Genomic DNA, 23,862 nt, shown 5'->3' on the forward strand with positions numbered 1-23,862 from the left:
TTCCTTTTCTTTCCGGGTGCGATGCATATTTCGATTTTTTATTTTACAGCTGCTAACCTTAGTTGATCTTCATCATACACTGGATATTGTTTAGAAGCTTATTTATTTCCCAAAATTTAACTTAACCTCCAAACCCATCAATCGGGTCAACTAAGTTTCCAGCTTGGTGATAAAAATTGTTTGTTTATAATGCCTTGAAACAGCTGATCTCGAAACCCATCAAATGCAGGTGTTTTCTACCACGTCCAACAATTACCTCAGTTCTTAGGCATACGGACATTTGCTTAACCATCCGCAAAACGGGACTTTTATGCTCAATAGACCCTTTTGAGAGTAGCCTGCTGCTGATGACAGGCTACTGAGATCACTAATGTTTCAATAAATGAGTTCAATTTTCGTATATTTTTTTTCAACCCTTCTAACATCGATTATCTTAATATAGTATATCGCCTATTTTTAATATTAATTTACCCTATCCACCGTTTAGCTATTCCGATGTATAAGCTATTTAATTTAGGCAATAAATTCAAGTTAACATTCTTTGTTCTGACGTATTGAGAAAAATCATGCAATATAATATCTTGATTTTATTAAGTAACTTATTGTGTGACAACACTTAGATTTTATATAGTTATATTTTATTTGGTGATATATATTTGTCGTTATAATTTCGCAAAACTAAATGGATGCTGTTATACAGAATTGAGTTAGCCTACAAAAGTTCAAAAAATTAGTTATTCACATGGGTTGGTAGATACATTGACATATTACAGGATGCAAAAAAGATTTAAGACAAATACCCTATTACTATTCCATCTAATGAGCAAAATGTCAACCCTCTTCTAAGAAACTTCGTATTGGGGTTCTACTGGAAACTCAATTTACTCAAAAGTACTGCTTGGTGGGTTGACTCAATTTCGAATAACACCGTTCTTGTTTGGCAAGTTTTGAATTATATTTTACACGTAAATAAATGGATTTAAAATAATTTTTAAGTCTCTTGCTCTTTTTTTTTGTCCAAAACTTCAGCAACATCCTTTCAAGGAATCATTTGCATATCAACAGGTAACGTAGTTTTGTATTTATAATTTTTAAATTCTGTAAAATATATAGAGAGTACAAATCATGCACGTTTGGAGAAATAACTCTTGTACTATTCCAATTCAGATTTACAAAAAGGGCAAAAGTCACTATTTCGATCAAAAGAAGAAAAAAGTTTTCAAAATATTTTTTCAGAGCGCGTCTAACATTATTAATTATTCACATTATTTTTGTATTTTTTTCACAGAAAGTTCAAAATGAAACTTCTGGGTAAAACTTCTGAATCAAACAGGAAAATTTCTTTTGATACTTTTTTTAAGCATTATATTTTCGCAAAAGAAACATCATTATAATGACTTTATTCGAAGAAATAATTCCATCCAGAAATGCCAGAATAATAACTCCGGTAAAAATCTTCATCTTTAGTCTCGCATTTCTCATTAAATGTCTTTTTCCCCCCATTTTTGTGGAGATAATTCTGTTTTTATGGATGAAAAGAACATTTCGAAGAAATGAATAATCGAAAAGTAGGCACTAAAATCATTTGATAGAGCGAAGAAAATTTGTAATTATTTTTTTTTCTTTTTTTTTCTCTCTCTCTCTTCCGTTAAAGTCATCAAAACATGAATGAGTTATGGGAAACTAACAAGGCGTAGAAGAAACAGATATTGAAGACACAAAGATTAGAGGCTGTGGTCCAATCCTCATAAAACCCGCGCTGTGTGTTTGATAAAGATTATCTGGAAAGCAGGACATCAAAAAGACGTTAAAGAACATTTGAAGTGTGTAATCCTTTCTCTAGTAGAACTTCGGAAGGAAAAGAGAAACTATAAGCTTAGGTGCGGAAGTGTCATAACTGAAACTTTTAGTTTCGTAATTTTGTTTTTGTTCTTTAGTTAATAGAACATTTTTATGAGATTGATGAGGCGAGCTCCAATGCATTTCTCAAATACTTGACATTTTCTACTATGTATTATACTTCTTAAAAAAAAAGTAATTAAGAAATATGTGGCTCACTGTAAGGCTTTCTCTTGCCAAGGATTAAAAAAAATAATTTAACTTCTATATGAATAATAAAAGAGAAAAACTGTCTGTTAGTGACTCGAATTTGACGCTTAGAAACGGAATTAAAATGGAGGGAGCAAGTCCAATCATTGGCTTAGCAAAAGCTGACCCAAAGACCCCAAGTCACGTGACTCAACAACGACGAATGGTTGGCACGTATTGCTTGAAACAAGCGGGATAAACCTGATTTCTTCCAATGTTTTGCTTTAAAATCTATCACATGACTTGGAGTCTTGGTTTCATGAATGAAAGTCTTCACTCCCTCCATTTTATATGTTCTCAATGATTTAAAGATATGAAATTTGGCAATGAATTACTTTGAAGCAAGAATGTGAACTCATCACCGTTTTGTTTCAAAATTCGATTTTGTTCTTGTTTTATTCAAATTTAAGCCAAGGAAAAGGTCTGATACTGCTCTTTATATGCCAAGAAATTATTGTATAAATAACAAATCACAGCAAAAATTTACCACTGATTGATTTCACGTTTCTTGTCAAAAATCTAAGACCCTCAAATAATGAGTAATAAGCAATTTTAAACTGATGTACCTTTGTTTAAACAAAGTATAAGCTAGATGCTTTGTTACTGTCTGCGCGAGTTATAATCAGTAGTAAAAAATAACCGACGTGAAAAATAAATCAAAATAAAATGTACGCATTTCCCAACTTAAATGTTTTCTGATTTCCTTCCTCAGTTTTACCGGAATACTGCTTTCGGTAAATAATAAAAAATGTACTACTGTAAATATTAAATACTACTGAAAGGTTTATTTTAAAGTGTTACATTCCGGAAAAAAATGTTTTCTTACAGATTTTGTCCTTTTTTTTTTTTTGTTTTCCCTTGATACTTTTGACACATTTTAGCTGATAATTAAAACTAAAATTTCGTCAATAATCTCTACAAGCACTAACTTCCGTTTTTTCCTACACACGAACATTGCATTTGATTACTTACTACGCATTAGAATAATCACATGTGTCCCTTGTTGGGGCAGATGTGAACAATTGACCACAAAAGGTAAGAAATACATTTTTTATCTAAAACTTCCATGACACAATGAAAAGACCATTGTTTCATGGTTACATTTTTGCTCTGAGAAATACATAATATATTTTTAAAATAAACAAATGAGAAAAATAACTCATCTTTTTCTCCTGAATTTCAGTCCCAATTTTCCTTCTAAATATTTTTTATTTCTCTCAATCTACTGTAAATAAAGTTCACTATTAATAATAGTGAACTTTAGTGGTCAATTACTTAGGTCTGACTTAGTGGTCAATATTTTTTATTTCTCTCAATCTACTGTAAATAAAGTTCACTAAAGTTCATATTGAAATATTTTGTTGAAAAATCTTACCTTTTGGTGGATTCACAGGAATCCCTGATCGGTATAGATTTTCTTCACTCAGCCAATCATCATTTCGAATTACTGTTCTCACAGACATGGCTACAAGCAGGATGACAACTGCAACCAAGACGATTCTTTTTCGGCAGACTGTCTCTTGCCTTCTGTATAAATGATCAACCCCCAGTGCCACGAGTAAGCAAAATCCCATGCTGGGAATGTAAAGAACTCTTTCTGCTACAACAAATCCCACGTAGAAAAATAAATTCGTGGCTGGAATAAAAGGGAGTATAAGAAGTGCCAAAGCAAACGTCACGATGTCAGCTGGACCAGTAAACGCTGACCTAGCTGCCATGACGTGGACGTGGGACTTGAAATTTTCCATGATACCATCATTGTGGAATGACGAACTGCCATTATGGTATACAGCTGTACTCTGGTGGCAGTGTCCATTCCCATTGGAAACTCGATGACCGTTCATATAGCTTGAGCTATTGCTGGAGTTGTTAGACGTTTGTTTTCGGTTTGACTTGTGGTTGTTGTTAGAAGACAAAGATAAGGCAAGTCTCTGAGTAATGCCAAAACATGGACACCATGGGCCAGCTGCATTTCCATTAGAAGATGCTACACTTGACGATGAAGCATGGTTCATGTGAGAGTTCGCATGGCCATTGGTTGAATTGGAATTATAAAAGGCACTGTTATTGTTTAATCGCCTGTTGTAAGATTTTACCAGCCAACAGGCAAATGTGAAGAGAGATCCGTAGAAAATGACGCTTACTAAGTTTCGGATATCTAAAAGTGATGTTAAAAGTGGTATAGCTTCCATTGACCAGTCAAAGCTAAGCCATCGGGGGTAAAGCAACAACCAGAAATTGAAAGCTGGTAGATACAAGAAGGTTAACGTCCTGGTTAGCAAACTGTCACTATCAGCAGCTGGATTATCAGCAGGGGCAAAATCAGGTGGTTTGCTTCCCATAAGGTGCAGCCGGAGACCAAGAAGGGTGATTCCTGTTCCTGCTAAATGTAGCAAGCCTTCTCTCATGCTTTGGAATCGTTTCTGAAAACATAAAAAAAAACTGTATAATGAATGCTATAAGTTATTAAAATACATTTATGTCTCAATTAATGTTAATCAAATATTCATTTATTCATAAGATATCATTATCGGAAAACTCTTATTGGTCTACATATTCCAGAAACATTCAAAACAAAGGAACAAAAAGATGTCTCAAATGACCTTATAATTAAGAATTTTCCTTTTTTTTCAATACATAAATTACGTGAAATTAGAAGAGACATTAAATCAAAAAAAGTCTGAAATTAAGAAAATTATTAAAAGAACGTATGAAATGAATAAGCTGAAAAAAAAAATTAATTAGTAAAGTAGTTTCCCTAAGTTTATGAATTGACTGCCTGAAATTTCTGTTTGTAGTTATGAAAAAATTAATTATGTCCGCCTTCTTGGTGAAGTATCATAGTTTAACATCTTAAAAAAAATGCATTCTTAACTTTTATAGCACACATTAGAAGAATATTTAAAATGAATTAAGAGAGATAGTGGTACAACATAATTAGCAATTTCAATCCATCAATACCAGTAACAAAATCAAAATAACATATTAAATTATGAAGGTTGAAACAAAAAGGCAGGATGAAAAGAATATTTAAAAAATAACATAAACTCTAATGATATCTATTAACATGTTTTCGTATAGGTATACTTTTTTTTAATAGAAAATGATATAGATTTGAAAAATAAAAATGAAAATAACTATAAAAACGTGAAATTATTTTTTTTAATCAACGGAGAGTGTAGAGAACTGCTTCTTATTAAAAACTCAAAAATAAAAACTTGTTTTATTTTTTTAACTGTATTTTTTTAAACATAATGTGTTAACAAAATTACAGGTTTAAAATCATTGTTAAGGTAGAAATCGTATTCATTTAGTAGCGTTAACGAATACGGAAGAGGGCATTTGCAAAATATTGAAACATCCATTTTTTTAAACATAAAATGACCAATAAAATAATCATGTAAATATGATTACTAATTGAATGAAAATGCAATCTAAAGAAACTATATTATAACTCAAAACAATCTGTTTCAATTTTTTGTCAGAAAAAAAAACATCCGACAGAATCTTTTTTTTCTGATGTATTTTTCTTCCAAGTGCTTTAATATTTTGATATTTAAAGGAAGCTCCTTGTGTCTGAAAAACGTGTTTGCTGTTCTATATCTGTTTTTGCACTTTTAACAGTAATATTTTTAAGTATCACTAATAAATATTCCCTTTTTTATTTTTTTGGCAATTTGCAGGAATGAATTTAAGGTTTCCTTTACTTTTCTGCAAAAAGGTATTTATTTATTTAGTACAGTAACTCTTTATTGAAACTGTATAGAAGAACCAAATAAACCAATGAATTGTAAAAGGTTTTATCTCTATTATGTCCGAAAGGAACCTGAGGCTGTGAACTAATGAGATTTCCTCTTCTGACAAAAGCTATTAAGTCGGTTGTAGTTTCTGTGGCATCAGTCAAGCAAAATAAGACACAATTTCAGTCTATTATAATTTCGTAATCAGATTAGCAGAGGAACTTGATTTAATGTCTTTTAACTATTTCTCCTAACTTAAGTTTTAAAAAATATTCTCTTTTCTTTTATCGATTATGTATTTAATTTGAATAATTGATGTTTTTGTTAGACAAAAATATATTTTAAAACTTAAATGACTGCAAAAATGATATTTCTCCCTAAATAAAATGAGAGCAAGCATTGATGATATTTATCATTACATGATAATCCATTTATATGGTAATCTTATTTTATAGTATATTTTAAAATAAATAAAAAAATTTTATTCATTAAGAAAGAAAGAAGTAATTTTTATCCATTAAGTAAATAAAAAAAATGATTGCTGTGTCAAAGAAAACTTACTGATACCGTTATATAGTATGTTTGAAGTACCAGATTGGTCATTTCGCATTATTACAGAAGTTAGAAAGTTTATGCTCATTGCACATTAGGGCGGGCCGAAAAAACTTTTTTTGGAAATCTGTTTTTGGATAGTGCGGAAAAGTTGCTATATATAACCGTTATTACCCATAAAAAATTTCGATAAATTTGTTTAATATTTAGCCGGCGCTATTTGACCTTGAAAAGCTGAAAAAAAAGGGCAAAAATGCACTTTTTTCAAAAAAAGAAAAGGGGGGGGGGTTAAAAATAAAAGTTTGAAGCTAGTTTCAGCAAACATTAGAAGCAGCTGTCAGTGAATTAGTTGAAATCCTCAAAGACTTTTATACATTTCGTAGAATATTTAGCTACGCTCCTTTAAGACTGACACATGGGAAAACTGAAAAAAAAAAAAAAATAAATAAAAGTAGTTTCAAAATAAGTAAATACTGAAATGTTACGCAATACGTTACTTAGAAAAAACGGTGAAAATTCAATCAATTTTATGCGACATTTGTTCGCCAATTTTAAAAATGCACACACTCAAATAAAAAATAGTTACTTAAGATGCTAATTTTTCAATCTTCGGTTCCAATTGTTTCTCCTGGATAATAAACGGCGCTCAACTGCTTCTATTATTCCTAAGATTATGTTATAACTATTTTATATATGTTTGACAAATAGAGCCCTTGAGTATTAAAAAAATGTGAATCCTCTGAAGTCTTTTAAACGGGAGCCAGACTTTTCGAATGTCATTACATTATTATCTTTGTTTTGGTATACAACACGACTGTTATGCAGAAACGTGCGAAAAAGAAATTAACGCGAGCAAGCACAAGTAGTCCTCTATTTGGACCTGGAAAGAGATTTGTCTCTTCCCGACGCTTTATTTCTTCCAACATATGAGGACATTATCAGATGTTATCAAATCACTAAGATGCAAATAAAGGGAGAAGGAAGTAAGCAACCATCTTCAGCAAGTGGAGCCGCTGTAGTTGCAAAAAAAAGTTATTGATATTTGGAGGCGTGCTTCCCTTCCCCTTGTTTCGATATTAAGAGTGATTACCATGATTTTATCTTATTATTCTAAATATAATAGCGCAACAAAAAATGCTAAAAATTTTAAAACGCAACTTTTACAATCAAAGCTAGGCAAATTTAAAGCAGAGGCTACGACTTTGTTTGATGTTTGTGCCTGCAAATGCGCAGATTTATATTCGTGTAATTGCAGAAAAAAAGGAAAAGTCCCTGATAGAGAAAAACAATTTCCAATTGATCAAAGGACAGTGAAAAAAATGGCTATTGGAAAAAGTGGATAAGGTAACAAATAATGCATATTTCGCTCATCCTGAACAGCTACTGTTGACAATGTTGTTTGACTCAAGAAAATACATTCGGGAATTAGCTGTTAGGTGCATTCTGAACTCTAGAAAAGAGAAGACGAAGGGCTCGGATGGTTGCGATTTTTTAAGCGTCCTAAACTCAATTTTGAAGCCATTGATTATAATGATTTAGTTCATTGGGCAAACTGTGTTGCAACAGGGCTACCTCTTACTATGCATCTAAAAGACCAACAATTTAAAGAAATGTGCGAAGAACAGCCTACAGCTGTTTCGAGAAATTTCCCTGTCACACAGAAGTTGTGAAACGTTGTGTGAAACTAATAACCGAAGCTGCAATATAAGTTCGTGGTGAAACTGCACAAGATGGATACATTCGTGCCGAACTTCAAGCTAGGAAATAGCTTCCATCATTTGATAACAGGGACAATATTATTCCAAAAAATAATATTCATTATGCATGAGGTATTTATTATAAATCAAATTTGAAGATTTTTTTCAAAATTTTATTATCTTTATATGTTATTCTAGAAAACGTATGATATTATTGCGTGATAATAATTACTATGATTTATAGTGCTATTTAATTAATTAGTCTATGATTTAATTTTGAAAAATAATTTTCACATTGGTTTTTTAAAAAGAAAATCAATATTTTTTTTCATTTTTCTCCAATTTTCGATGTCGGAAAGGAGCGGTTAAATGCTCATTAAAACCAATGAAACATTTTATGGGCTCGAACTGGCTCATTATATAACATTTTCGGGGCATTCCAGCAAAATATTTGGAATTTAGTTTTTTTAAAAAAATTTCGACAAAAATTCATTTTTCTCATTTTTTTCGGTTTTTTAGTGTTAAATAGCGCCGGCTAGATATTTTTTAATATCTAAGAAATTTTTTGTGAGTGCTAACTAGCTCATCACGCAACTTTTGCGTGCTATCCAAAAATTGATTTCGAAAAAAAAAAATTTTCGGCTTATTTCGGCCCACCCTATTGCACATTACAATGGAAAACAGCAAACTACATACGCACATATGTGTAACGATGTTTCTCAAAACCGGGGGGGGGGGAGAATCAGTTGCCTCTATTGATCTCTTCCCCCATTAATTAAGCATCTGAAGGCAATTTAAACATAAGCAATAAAAGTCTTTTTTTTTTTAAGACATTGAAATGATTCAAATTAAGAGCGATTTACCTAAAGCTCGAAGCTGTTATTTTATATGATATACGAAGAAATCAGATTTTAGCATAAGAAAATAAAGGATGAGTAAAAATGATGGACCCGACTAATAAAAATTGTATTTTCAAAACTTTTGCACATATTACACTAAGCAATACATGAATGTAAAGAGTGATGTACCAAGTTTTTTTTTCAAAGTCACAAATTTTCGATACGTGAGCCCTTTTTTATACAACAAATGTCTAATCTATAGTGTGTAGTCAATCACACGGCATTTGATTTCTTTTTCATTTCCTACTTATAGTTCACACTCTCCCTATATACGTATATTTATAAATATTGTTTAAATTTTCCACCATCAATGAAGCACTTCTTATTCATTCACTCAAGTTAAAAAATATTTTTAAAACTTGTGGTGGACGACGCTTGATTTCAATACAGGTTTTCTCAAAGATTAATTCATTAATTAAATTTAATCAACTATATATTTTTTTCTAGTCTAGTGTGATTGAAATTAGCCAAAGTAGCTATTATCAGTCAAATGTGGCTGCCCGGAGCAGGAGTGGTAATTGGTTGTTTTTATGAGTGGTAATCGCTTGATATAAAAATTCAACGACTTCAAAAAAAAAAATCGTATTCATATGTACAAAATAATATTGCAAAGTGCTTTCTTACTTATTCCAAGGCGCTATTATCATTAAATTGGCGTAAAGGAAGTCATGTTATGTACACATCAGCTCGTGTGATGTGATGTGACTTTTGTGTGAACTTTAACGACAGTTTTTAATACATGTTTTTAAATAACTTAGACTTAGCATCTCAATTACAAAAGGGCAAATAAGTTGGTGAGATATAAGAAGGTGTTTTATTTTAGTTCTCCACAGTTTTATCGCATATGCTATTGATATAATCGTTGTCAAAATTATATTTTAAAGTTTAAATAAATACAAAAATTTCATTTCTTTACAAATGCATTAAAGACAGCAAACATAAATGATTCGAATTATTCCATAATTTAAAAACTTCAATTCATTACGAAATAAAGTAAATATTTTAAAAAAATAAACAAAAAAAGAAAATGATTGCTGTTTCAAAGTATACTTTCAAATAATGTTATATAGTATTTTTAGCTACTTAGTAAAAATACAAAACTCAATAAAAAAGTCTTCTTTCGAAAGAAATTTATCTGGTAAAACTACACACCAAACAGCCAGCCAAATAAAATACAAATCATATAGGAGGGAGAAAAATCCCAGGCAGCCTTCTCCAACTGTTATTCATTTATTGTCCTTTAAAGAAAATACTCTCAAAATATCCGCATATCTATTACGCTCTGCGCATTCGCAGTTGCGAAGACACCAGATACCATGCATTATTAGAATTAATTTAAAAACTTCAATTCTTTAAGAAATGAAGTAGGTATTTTTACCCAATAAGCAAATAATGGAAATGATTGATGTTTCAAAGTAAACTCTCAAATAATGTTACATAGTATGTTTAACTACTTACTAAAACTCAAACTGAAAAAGCCTCCTTTCTAAAGAAATTTATCAGGTAAAACTACTCATCAAACAGCCAGCCAAATAAAATACAAAGCATACAGTAGGGAGAAAATGCCCAAGCAAGCCTTCCCCTACTGTTATTCATTTATTGTCCTATAAAGAAAATACTCTCAAAATATCCGCATATCTATTACGCCCTGCGCACACGTAGTTGCAAAGACACCAGATTCCAAGCATTATTTTCAGTAATGCGCTCTGCCAAGCGATTTATATTTCTTGTAATAACAACCATTATAACGTTATGTTCTTGCTCGTATCATTTGGCTTGCTGAAGCAGGCCCTCAAGATGTTCGTTTCCATGACAACAGTGTCAGTAAGCACTAGAGAATGGTTGGGAAATTTTAATCATTCCTCGTAAATTCATGTTCATGGTGCCTTTATGTGCCTTAAGGCAGTTTACTGGGAAAGAGCAAATCATGAACCTGATAAAATGCTTTTGTTTTAACGCATTTTCAAAAGTTTACAAAGCTCAATCTCATTTTCAATGTAATTTTTTGGTTCTCAAGCTTAAGTAATTGTTTTATTGGGAAAAATTGTTATAATCAATTTTCAAAAGTCGCATTCATTGAATTCAAACTGTTGGGAAGTCTTTATCATTTTTAAGGATGCGGAAAAGTTAGAAACAGTCATAACTTTATTTTGCTAATCTACTAGCATATTCCTGAAAAATTTTTAAACTAACATTAGTGTTTTACTAAGTTCTACTTTTCCATTTAATTTTCATATTGGCACAAACACATTGGTTTTAATTACACGACCGATAAACATTATTGTAATCAGGTGAAAAAACAACGCTATGCTGCTATAGGGAGGGTTGCTTAATTGTCTTCTTTATTAAGTAATTTTAACTTCAACAGTTAAATTAATGCTTTTGCATGACGGAACAAACTGCTGAAGCACAACTTTCCAGTGTCAAATCTGGCAACTTGGGGCAATAATTAAAAGTGTTCCTAGTAAAAGACGAATAAAACACTATGAATTGTAGCTTGGTGACAAAATAGTCTCTAGAACCAACACTTACTTTTTTTATTATTGCACATATAATTTGAAACACTTATTCTATTTTCAATGAAAATTGTGAAAGCAGTTACTCATTATGTTGTAAAAAATGCCTTTAAATATTTATTTTAAAATTGTATTTAAAGTAATATACTATTGCTTTCATTAAGATATAGAATCTGAGGACAAGTTGATATATATCTTAATATATAAAAATCTTCTGTGCGGACGTTTGTCACCATAAGGCTTTTAAACGGCTGGACCGATTTTGATCAAATTTTTTGTGTGTAATTAAGTTGTGGCAAGCATGGTTTCGAAGCGCGATGGATCGAATCAGAAACGTTTTTGTTAATTAATTAAGTAATTCAAACATTGGATGGTAATATCTCCAAAATGATTAATATTTATTTTAACCTATTGTTGAGCGAGAATTGAAATAAATATTTAACCCGTTGCCAAAGGACAATAAGAAAGCCAACTCTGCTTTTTGTAATGAAATTTCCTACATTTCAATAGAGAATAGATAAACGTAGAGAGAGTGAGTGAAGCCTTCATTTCTTGAAAGCAACGATTTTAGGTCCAGTGATATATTTTAAAGTAAAGTACTGAAAGAAATCGGATTTCTTTCACTAGGCTGACGCAAAACGTGTATTTTTCTTCGTAGTTAAACCATGTGACTGAGTCGGTGCTTTAGGTTTTCCTAACCAAATGATCGGATAGTACCGTACATAACATTTGTTTCTCAGTTCAAATCCATCTCAGTTTTGGCACCAATGGCAAAAATACTTTAAGGATTATCAAACTAATCAGTACATTATTAAAGGAAAAGATGGTGGAATTTGAAGACGAAATAAATTTTATTTTCGTCCAGATAAATTACAACAGGGTAGTTCTGTACACACAAGATCAGTGCAGTGGAAGATTTTTTATCTTTGGTGAAAAGAACAAATTAGGTAAATATATGAAGTTTTCGTTCCAAAGATGGGACCACTAATCGGTCGGAGTTCGCTCACTGATCGGCTGGATTACGGGAACTTGGTGGCTTGGCGACCTTGGCCATAACAATACAGTTGCGTGATTATTTGTTTACTATTGTTAATGTGATTTATTGAGCAATCACGATTGCTTATTGCTTTCATTTGACTGTTTTTGGCGTGCTATCATTTTATTTTCCCACCGCCACCCTCCGCACCATCACCGTCGACCGGCTCCTCACGATGCTGCTCCTATAGCGAAAGCCATCTCCAGGTTGCATCCATGTCCTACACACACGCGCATACATACACAACTACACACACACACACACACAAACACATACACACATACCCCCCGCACACACACACATTCATACCCACACACTTATGCCAGCACACAGACACAAACACACATGCCTACACACACATACACATACCCCCTACACACAAACACACATGCCCCCTACACACGCCTACATACACACACTCGTGATTGCGAAACACATAATTTGAATTCAAGATGTCAAAATTCAAATTAATTTTAATTTTTTTTTTTGTATCTTTTATTCATTTGGTGAAATATTTTAAATTGCAAATAATTGTTTTTGTTTTTTAAAGAGTATTTATTCTATTTAATTGAAGAAAGTGTTGATTTTACATCGAGAGGGGGAGGGTAGTGATTTTTGCTTATTCAAGGAACTGTTTTTACATTTATCATTTTTTAAACGATATCCATTCGATTGTTTTATTTTTCTTTCATATGGGGGACGTTGCAGTTCCTGTTTTTACTAGATGGGGAAAGTTATTTTTTTATACTTAATATCTGAGGATGATTTTTATCCTTTGAGTATGGCTAAGGGAACAAACCATACAATCTCTGAAGATCTTTGAAGTACGCGAGAAAAAATAGTTGATAAAACAATTGTTCAGTGGGCACTAGATAAATTAAGTTGTAATAAATATGTGCATTCTGACACAAAGCAGCTTAAAACATTTTCTATTTACTTATATTTTTTTTCAACAAAACGGTTGAAACACTTGATAGTTTATTGAAATTTTTCAACTTTTCAATTGACAAAGTTTGAACAGGATAAAAAAAACTGTTAGCAACTCATGTACAGCTATTAGAAGTAATTTTTCAGACAGTCGTTTTTTTTTTTTTTTTTTTTGTTGAGTTCATAATAAGTATGAACTTTTAGTAAAGATGAGAGTGTAAGCTCAATAAGCAAAGCAAAATTTGTGCGCAATGTGGGATAAGATAAAGCTACACTAATGGATCAAGTTATAACATAATTTTTTGATTTTGTTTTAATTATAACTTACTCAGCTTAGTTTTAATTTATTAAAATAACGACGAATTGTTGAAAAAAATATTACTAAACTAAGTATAAGCTAAATATCTAGATATAGGCACCGAACCAGTAATGGACAGGTTTGTCTTGTATTGTCAATATCAAGTTCGTAATTGATATTTCAGGAGCGCCATCAGTGGATTCTCAAAATAGCATCTTTTAAGAACAGCCCCACCACATTTTTTTCATACGTAGGTTTTATCTATGTGCGGAAAAATGTTCAAATAGTAAAAAAATGCAATTTCCTTTCCATTTAAGTTTTTGAAGGGTTTCTTTCTTATGAACCTGACATTGCTGTTTCTTATCAGATCTCAGTTTTATTGTTATGTACTCATTCCTTAGCTTTTTTCCTGTAACATAGATATATTTTTGCCTCGTTCTTACTCGAAATTTTTACTTACAATCGCTGATACTGCGAGCTAATTTTAGCAGCTTTTAGCGAAAAAGCTTGTACCAAGTGTTAACCCGCAATTTAACCCTCACTGCGCCTTCTATTGTCACATTTTGAAATTATTTTATTTCTTTTGACAAACAAATCCATGACTGCACGACTGTTCTGGTGATATATCAAGTTATTCCGACTAGTAGTTTTTAAACCCGAACTTTAACTATAATTACCCTGTATAACAAAACCCTATCTCGGAATATAATGAATTTAACTAGTGAATTTCCGGATTTCGTAATATAACACAAAAGGTTTGAAGAACAGTATGAAATGCATGCTCTTCTTTCTGTTAACTGACATCTTTAACACAAACACCATGCTATTAGAAAACTCAATGCGACAAGAGTACCCCTTTTATAGTTCTTGCATCCACATTTATGTGCATATAAGAATAACGAGTGAAAAACAGTTATAAACGCGACACTTCTGATTAAAAATACTAATAATAATGTTTTTCTTTGGCACTCAGCATGCAAATGAAAATGCGATTGAAACAGCTATAACAATAACTAAATGGAATGTATAATAAAGATGCAATTAAAAATGCCTCCGAGTGAGAGAAGAATCACTTTAAATATCTCACAACATCCATTAGTTTAAAGAACTGTTTCTATAGAGAATGACACCACCAAACTGGAAGTAATGAGTCCAGTAATGCATCTTAGCGATTAATGACGCCAATTTATGACGTCACTCCGAAGCACTTCCATTTTGCTTTTTACGTTGCATGCTGAAATTTCAGTCCCATCATGCCAAAAGCCACTTCAATAAATTTACCACTTCAACAAATTAAAAGCTCTAAGGTCTCTTCAAGACAATCAAGATTATGTTTTCAGAGTGTGAAAAGTTAGTTAGAATTGCCTACTTAAATCAATATCAAAATTTGCCATGAGAAAATAATAGAAAGGGATGAACACAACATTTTGCTTTGGTGTACAAAAGATTGATCTGGAGTACTAGTTACAAAACAATTCACTAAATTCGATAGAGAAATGAAGTGCTCTTCAGGCGGATTTCGAAGCTAGCAGACTTTGTATACGCATTGCACTGTCCTTCCCTGCCGGATTCTCCCATGCCGGATTATGAGATGCTTTCGACTTGGTGCCAGATTATGGGATGTGAGATGCCAAAATGTAACCTAGTACCTGTAAAGACATTCTTTTTTTATACGAATCAAGTCAAGATATTTTTTTGCATGCTTGGAAAATAAGGAACGTCTTAAAGTGATTATTTATATTAAGTTCTCTTGCAAATTGTCGAAGGAAAATAGACTTAGTTTGATAATTTTCCCCTAATTCCCAAACTCAATATGTTTTGGATAGTTTTTGAACAAATAGTTGCAATTTGTGCATTTAATGTTTTTCCTAAATACCGTCACGTGATCATTTGATCCTTGATTAATATTTTTTTCCGTTCCAGCAAGTTTAAAATTTCTCAAATGTGTATGAAGGAGAACACCTCCTGAATTGAATGTACAAGTAAAAAGAGGCCAGGGTCGCTAGATGTTACGCAAAGCAAAAAAAAAAAGTCAACATCAACCAAATTTTATAAGGAATTGACTTAGGTAGGACGTTTAATTCATTATTTTAACAGAGTTACAAGAAGTCTAAATGATAAATATATGTGCCTATAATGACCACGCACTTCTCAAAGTGAATTAGCGTTGGAAATGGCCGAAAAAAGTGTATATATATATATATATATAAATATATATATATATATATATATATATATATATATATATATATATATATATATATATATATATATATATATATATATATACTTTTTAGAGATTATAAAATTTAATTATTTCGCAAAATTCTACTTTGGCACACAGACTTGTTTTCGGCTCCTTTTTTGAGAGAGTTTTTACGCTTTATGCCCTTTTTTAGGAGCAATAACGTAATAAAAGTTGCTGAAGTAGCTTTTCTGCATTCTATACTTCTTCAGGCAAATGTGATGTAATTACAAATTTTCACAAAATACCCATTTGGACAGTAAATCATGTCTTAAACTGACGAATTAATGATCCTGTGGAAATTGTACTACACCTTACTGTAGCTGGTTCTTTATAATTGGGGCCCGTGAAACCGACAAAGCCACGCGAAGTGGTAGTCACGGAGAACCCTGGGTTGTGCCATGAAGCAAACAAACATTGTATTTACCACGTTCAACACTCTCTATCTACCAAACCTGGTGTTTACCCCCAACCTTATATACCAATTTCTTTTGGAACCCTTTGGACATTGAAACAGTCAGTTTCCATCTGCACTAGGGCTGGGTAGGGTGATGCCGTAAAAAATTAAGTTGAATATTTTACAAATTTAGAAAGATATCGACAATTTAATGAGATGTATTTACGGAATCTCGGAAGCCCACTGAATTATTAGGGATTGCTCACAAATGATCTGTTTTTTCCCTAGGAACGCTGAACGATTACAAGAAAGTGTTGCTAATCTGCGAACGACCCCTTATATTTCGTGGCTTATCTCCCCCCTTCCCTTCCATTTTTTTACCTTGAATTAATAATCTTTCATTGTTTACTTAACATGAAAGAAAATGTATTAAAATGTCATGGGAATGCGTTCGGATTTTTGATGCTTCGGATCTTTGACGTTCGGATCGCTCTACTGTATCTCTTTATATAAATTAATAAGCTATATCCAACTACTATCAGTGTTAATCATTTATCCCCAATTCCTCATGAGTGAACTAGAGTATTCGAGTCCATTTTAATATTTCTTTCATTTGGGAAACTTCAACGTCCCCCGTGGCGTGCGAGGCTCAGTCAAAGCCATCAATATTAGATTCTCTGTATCGTTCAACCGTTTGTTTCCCGTGATGTTTGTCTGTGAAACCACAAGTGAGACTAGCATAAAGTAGCAAACAGCCATCGGCACCAGATGAATAAATGATAAAGGAAACAGAGAAACATCGAGCCCAAACCAGATGCTTCTTAATTATTAAAGCTTTTCGAACCACATGTGCAACTTTATGGTCTTATTCTATTGCTTGCCTTTCTCTGCCATAAATGTAAATAATCGTTTTGCTCGGCAAGATCCCCCGCTTTTCAAAGATAGCCTGAACTTTTGGAACATGTACACACGAATGAATGGCTCTAGGTTATGTGTTCTTTCAATGAAAAAGATCTGTTGCATGTAATTAAAGTGATTGGTTTTCAGTAATAAATCCTCTGAAAAAGGATGACAATGAGTGTTGTGATTGAAATTACATATCAAAGAGATAGATAATTCAAAGCTGGTAGTTTTGGGTAGGTTACATTTTTGACAAATGCAATTCATGCTTTAGTAATTTGTTCTTAGTCGAAACAGTCTTAAATAACTTTAAAATTAAAAATCCTCACTTTTCATGATTTTTTATTTCATGCTTACTATCATGATATAGATTAAACATACAGAAAATCTATGTTTAAAACTTACAATTTTTTCCGAAGTCGTATTTTAAGTGAAGGAATTAGTCCATTAAAAAAACGTGTTAGAAAATAAACTTTCATGTTAACAAAAAAGTAACTTTTAACGTTTTATTCTCGTTGTAATACATGGGGATGAGAAAAAAAAAACATTTCATTTCCATTTCATACTCACGTATTGCTTTTAGAGAAACTGTGATCTTTACTGTTAGAAGAAAAAAAATATTTCATTTTTTAACAGTAGTAGGGGAATGTGTAGCAAAGTGAAATAGCAGGGCAAAGTGAAATAATGCAGTATTTACTCCGCTTTTAGTGCCACTTACCTAGTAGTATTCCAACTACGTTATTACATATGTAATATATTCCAGTCAAGAAAAATTTACCTCTGAAAATCAAAGCTTACGACAATACAACCAATTTTCAAAAATTGATACTCGGATATTAATATTTTGTTGCAAGTCAAAAGTTATTCTGATATTATATGATAAAGCTTTCGTTTTTAACATTTTAAATATTAATTGGGACCTTCTAATAATCGGTGCAGTATTTATTTAGTTAATGTTTACTTTATTTGTATTTTTAATATTTTTCACAATTAAGTCAAGTGCATGCGGGGCGAAGTGAATGGAGCAAAGTGAAACTTTTATTTTGTTTACTCATTCAACCATTTACTAAATAACTTACGTATTTTAAATTACGTATTAGTTACGTCATTTATTAACTAATTTATTTACATTCCTTCATTTAATAATTCACTTATTAATTTATTCTTACACATACTTTCCCATTCATTCACTATTTTATTCACTCATTTATTTTTCCTCGTGTAATAACTAATAAATTTATTTATTACTATATTATTTCATTATATTTTCATTTATAAATTATCCTTTCATTTGCTCATTATTATGTTCAAAAATATTACCCACAACCGAATATAAAGTATTTCATTTTTTACTCTGCCCCATTAAAAAAAAAAAAGTGATTTTTTTTAAGGCTCAATTTTACTGCTAAAAAAATATTTCAATGCACGTTTTATTATTAAATATAATGATCTTTCTTCATATACTGTAATTTTCAATTTTTTCATTTTGCAAAATCTATTTCACTTTCCCCACATTGCCCTACATTTAACAACCATTAGTTCATAAAAAGTTCGCGTTGCATTCGAATTCTTTCCGTTGAGATTTTTTTTTAGTGGTACGATTTCCGTAAAACTAGAAAAAGATTAAATTTGTTTAATGAGGTCGCAAGAATAAACATTTTCACGTATCTAAGCTGTATCGATTATTAGGTTCAAAACTCTTTGTTGTGAAATATATTGGTTTTCAGTTTTAGAATATTTTACATACAAAACTCAGAAAAATAGTGCAAAACTTTCACAAGCTTTGACTTAAAATATTTCTTTCATTTTATTTTGCTAATAATATATAGTTTTTTCATGTATTTATAAACAATATCTGCATAGATTTGTATTGAAGTATTCACCCTGCTGTCTTCTGTGTCGATAGGTTGAGATGAACGGTGATCATCTCAGGACCTGCCCATTATTTTTATGTTTTAGGGTGAAAAATGTAAGGACACTAAATTTAATTCACGTTTTAAACTTCTTTATCTTATTGAGCGGCTTGTTGATTAATGGCAAAAATGCCGCAGACGGGCATAGGATAAAAATAAAATTAAAAAACCGTACAAACAGTGTTGCAATGGTAGAGTACTCGGCGAAATAGTTACAGTATATGTTATACACCTCAGCCAATTAACACTGCGAAATAAAATACTTCTGAGTGGCAAATATTTATTACCATTTTAAATTATTAGTGTAAGCTATTTTATGCTCAGTATTGTTTACAGTTAATTAAAACAAATAGCAATCGTGAAGCACTACTAAAAGCGTTTCTTTTTTTTTCAAAGACGCATCTTGAAGGTTTTATTTTCATTTTTCTTGTTCTTAAAACATTTTCTATTTTTAGTAAAATGTGCCTTTTGAAAGACGTAATTTACTTAGCATAACGTAAAAATGAATTACTTAGCGTGAAGACTCCATATTTTGTCTCTGGGCACAATTTTGCCCCCCCCCCCCCATGTGTCGTCACCGGTAATATTTAGATTGGTTGCTTTCAAGACTACTATTTATTCGTGAAGTTTCATGAGTCAAGTACACTGCGTTGCTGTTTGGGAGCACAAAACGTGAGTTAGCTCACAACGTAATTTGTAAATCTTCTTTTTGGCTTATTAGAATGTATGTAGCATTTGAAATATTAATTTATAGTAAGCTATAAAATGAAAGCTCTGAGCGATTTGCGATGTTTGGTTCACTCCACTTAGAGTAAGAAGCAGCCATATTGACAAATAAGAAGTTCCCATTTTCGTTCCCTACCAAGGTTCGAGTAAAAGAGCAATTCAGAGTATTCTGAGTTTTTTTGTAATGATAACAAACATGTAGAAATATGGGTATGTTGCCCTCAACTGCCCTCAATCCACCTCAGGGCAACACAAGACGTGTTCCGGGGAGAAGAACAGAAGGAATTTCATGTGTGACCCTCTTTTGGAGAAAGTTCACTCATACTATTTTTAATTAAATATGTTTTCCAAAAAAATCACAATTTGTGATGCTCTTCTTCAATGCAACTCTTAATCTGTATTTATAAGTATTACCTGTTTTAAAACCCTTATTACCACTTTTATAAAGTGTATTGGAGGGGGGACAAATCTAGAATACTCGTTTTAAATTCTTGTAAAAGTGCATTCTTTCAAAACTTTTTTTTTTTTTTAACGGAAAACTAATTGTCTTCATGTATTGAAGCCTGAATACCATATTTTGCTCAATCTCCAAAAATTTTAAGGGGAACACAATACGGCGCCTTCACCCTACATCAAGTTTTACATTCATTCACATCCAACCATTCATTTGTTAGCAAAACAATTACAAAACATTAAAAGGGAAGATTGCAAAATGGCAGCAAATACCTTAAATGGCATGTTGATAAGCTCTCTGAGGGCAACCTTGTGATACACGAGCACCTCGTAGACAACACACACAGCAAGAACAGTGACACCATGCTCCTTGGTTAACATTGAACAAGCTGCGCATGCCAGTGATGCGTACAAGTAAATCCATCTGCGTGAACAGAGATCTGGTATGCTTCTGTATTCACAGTACTTGATATAAAACATTATGCACAAGAGAAAGAAAAGGCAGGCTCCTACGTCTGCTCTTCCCACTACTCCAGCCACTGCTTCGGTATGGATTGGGTGAGCAGCAAACAGCAAGCCAGCTACAAGGATTGGCAATGTGCTCTTCAGGAATATCTGGGCAGCCAGGTTCGTGAAGGCTGCAGATACCAGGGTGTGTAGCAGCACATTCGTGAGATGGTATCCCCAAGGATCAAAGCCACCCAACCAGTGGTTTAGGCGAAAAGTCAATACGCACATAGGTCGGTACGACTTGTGTGATCCGCTGTGTGTCAGCGGTGTGCCCCAGAAATCGTTTTTGAACAACGATGTCAAAGGCGTTGTTGGCAAGATATCCTGGTTCGTTTTGATGGCTCGGCTGAAAGAAAAAGGAATATTTTGTTAAAAAATAGCAAATCAAAACACTTTTTTAAAATGACGAACTGAAGATCATTTTTACTTTACGCCACAAAATGCAAGAAAAAAATATAAATTATTGTAGGAAGCAAGTTTTTGATCCAAAATTATGCTATCAATTAAAATATGGTTAATATTTTTTTCATATTTTATCGGAGCCACAATTAAAAAAAAACAGATGAAGTAAATTTCATAATAATACCCATTATATTTATAAAAATTATCATTTTAATGTACAACCTTTTTTCAGCTCATAAATGTCCAATGTGTTAAATTTGTATGGATGACTTCTTTTCTGGAAATTGAACTACATGTTTACAGATGTGGAATCAGTTTCATTTCATGTTTATTCTAAAATTGTAAAGTTTCCTTATGAGTAGAATGATTTTTTAAAACCCTACTTTTCCGCTTTGTAACATTCCATGAGTTACGTAAGAGTCAAAATAATTTTAAAATCTTTATATATTCCTTAGGTACAACACCTTGATAATTGTTATACACAAATGAATGGATAATCATTAATCTAATGATGAATTAAGATAATTATTGAACGAACTGAGGAAAAAAATATATTTTAAAAATTCTATTGTGCTGGAAATAATTTCCACTGTTTTTGTGTCAATAACCCATGACTATTAAAATAATAATAATAAGAAGAAAAATTGTTTCAGTTCTCTGTTTAGCCCGTTTAAATGTTAGTGCAAAACTTATCGTTTCCTGTGACTAAGATAGACAACTCAGTGCGTGCGTAATTGTTATCTGAAAAAATGATTACAATGCCAAGTTCCGGAAAAAATGCATATGGTTCTGCAGCATTCATACTCCACAGCACTTTTCGGTCTTTCTTAAGCTGATCACGAAGTTGTAGTAAAAAGTTCCTCTGCTTTCCTCCCCTCGGCAGCAGGCACACAAACAGACAGAAAATCCACATAAAATATCCATAAGAGAACACCTCTCCCCCCTCCCTCCTATCAGACTGTATTCTTATTCTGATGCCACCTCTGACAGCTCCGGCCTATCCCTTCAAATGTCTGATGGTTTCAGCCACTTTCGATCGCGAAGTTTTAGAGCTAAAACGGAGAACTCTGTGGCGTGCCGAAAACAACTTTGGGCGAAACCACAAGGAAACAATTGTAGCTTTTATTCCTTTCTTTTCCTTTACTTTTCTTTTCCTTTTCTCTTTTGTGTGATTTTCTTAGTTGCTCGCTTTTAGTTTTTGGTTGTTCTATATTAGAACTATTTAGTCTTTCTTGCTTAAAGAATGTACTATATAACGTTATGAATTTAGCAGATTAAAAAGTCGTATTGAATTTTGAAGCATTGCTTTGGTTACTATAGTGCTGTGGTTGAAATCGACTACATAAACTAAATGGAGTAAATAAATAAATAATATGAATTAGATTTTTTTTAACGTAACAACTATATTGCCGACTCAGGATAATGAAAATCTATGAAATTAAAAAGAATTGAGCAAAAAGTATACTAGAAAATTATAATAAATCTAAACTAATACTATCGTCTAAGCCAGTGGTGCCCAACTTTTTTTATCCGCTGGCCACCCCTCCTTTTAAGATTAATTTCGTGGGCCAGAAAAAAATGTGGAATTTAATTATAGCATTTATTATTATTTTTCTAAATTGCATGGGAGAACGAGGGAAATGAGAAACAGTTACAAAAAAAAATTTTCTGTCATCATAACTACATGCTTATTTTATTGATACTGACTTTCCTGCCATTTTTTTTTTTTAAACCAGTTTACGACAAACTAGACTTCAAATTTGCAACAATCATTCATAACACCAAATGAAGATGAACTGTAGTTTTGAAAGGTTTTATAATAAATTTTTCATTCCGTAATATTGAACACAAGGACGGGCCACATGGATCAGCTTTGTTGGTCATATATAGCGCCCTCAGGTCGTTGGTTGGACTACACTGGTCTAAGTCAATACTTATTCAAACAACGACTCAAGCAGTAGACGTATATATATATATATATATATATATATATATATAGAGAGAGAGAGAGAGAGAGAGAGAGAGAGAGAGGGGGGGGGTAACAAGGCGAGCAAAAAATAGAGAAAGTAGAGAACATTAGTACAATACAAGCCAGAAAACACTATATGTAACCAGAAACACCTGTTTGAAAAGCTCTTGAAGAAACAAAGAGTAAGACTGAATTTTTAAAAATTAGTATCTGGTAGTAATTTTTACTTTAGGACCTCAGGTACCCTATACTATAGTGAAAATGCATGTTTAGTCATGAATTAAGGGGAATTGAATTTTGTTGTAAGATTATTCCGCGCATTAAATAGCTATTGTAAACAAAGAAAGAAAAGGTAAATCTGTAAAATTATGAGGCAAAAGTTTTAATTTAGGTAACACCATATTCATGCCAAATGTTACATCATTTTGACAGAATATTGCCTTACATTCAATTATTTAAGCTTGCTGTAAAAACCCAATTTGAAAATAAAATGGAGGGGGGCATCTAATTTTCCTCAATAATTGTTTAAATCGCGATCTAGAATTTTATATAGTTAAATATTTTTCAAATGATTATAAATTAATAAATAATTTT

The 23,862-nt window shown here is 32.0% G+C and overlaps 1 protein-coding gene across 1 annotated transcript in view; it reads right to left on the reverse strand.

The window, feature by feature from the left end:
* Positions 1 to 21,705, reverse strand: part of LOC129231014 (protein O-mannosyl-transferase TMTC2-like) — a gene marked incomplete at its 3' end in the record, with an annotated part of 66,976 nt that extends 45,271 nt beyond the window's left edge. The window contains exons 1-3 of the mRNA XM_054865260.1: positions 21,683 to 21,705; positions 20,661 to 21,243; positions 3,464 to 4,511 (exon numbers count right to left, since the gene is read on the reverse strand). Of these exons, the coding sequence (XP_054721235.1) occupies positions 3,464 to 4,511; positions 20,661 to 21,243; positions 21,683 to 21,705 (1,654 nt within the window). The remainder of the gene's footprint in view (positions 1 to 3,463; positions 4,512 to 20,660; positions 21,244 to 21,682) is intronic.
* Between the last annotated feature and the right edge of the window lie 2,157 nt (positions 21,706 to 23,862).

Source organism: Uloborus diversus, chromosome 10 (genome assembly GCF_026930045.1).
Source record: "Uloborus diversus isolate 005 chromosome 10, Udiv.v.3.1, whole genome shotgun sequence".
Lineage (NCBI taxonomy): Eukaryota > Metazoa > Arthropoda > Arachnida > Araneae > Uloboridae > Uloborus > Uloborus diversus.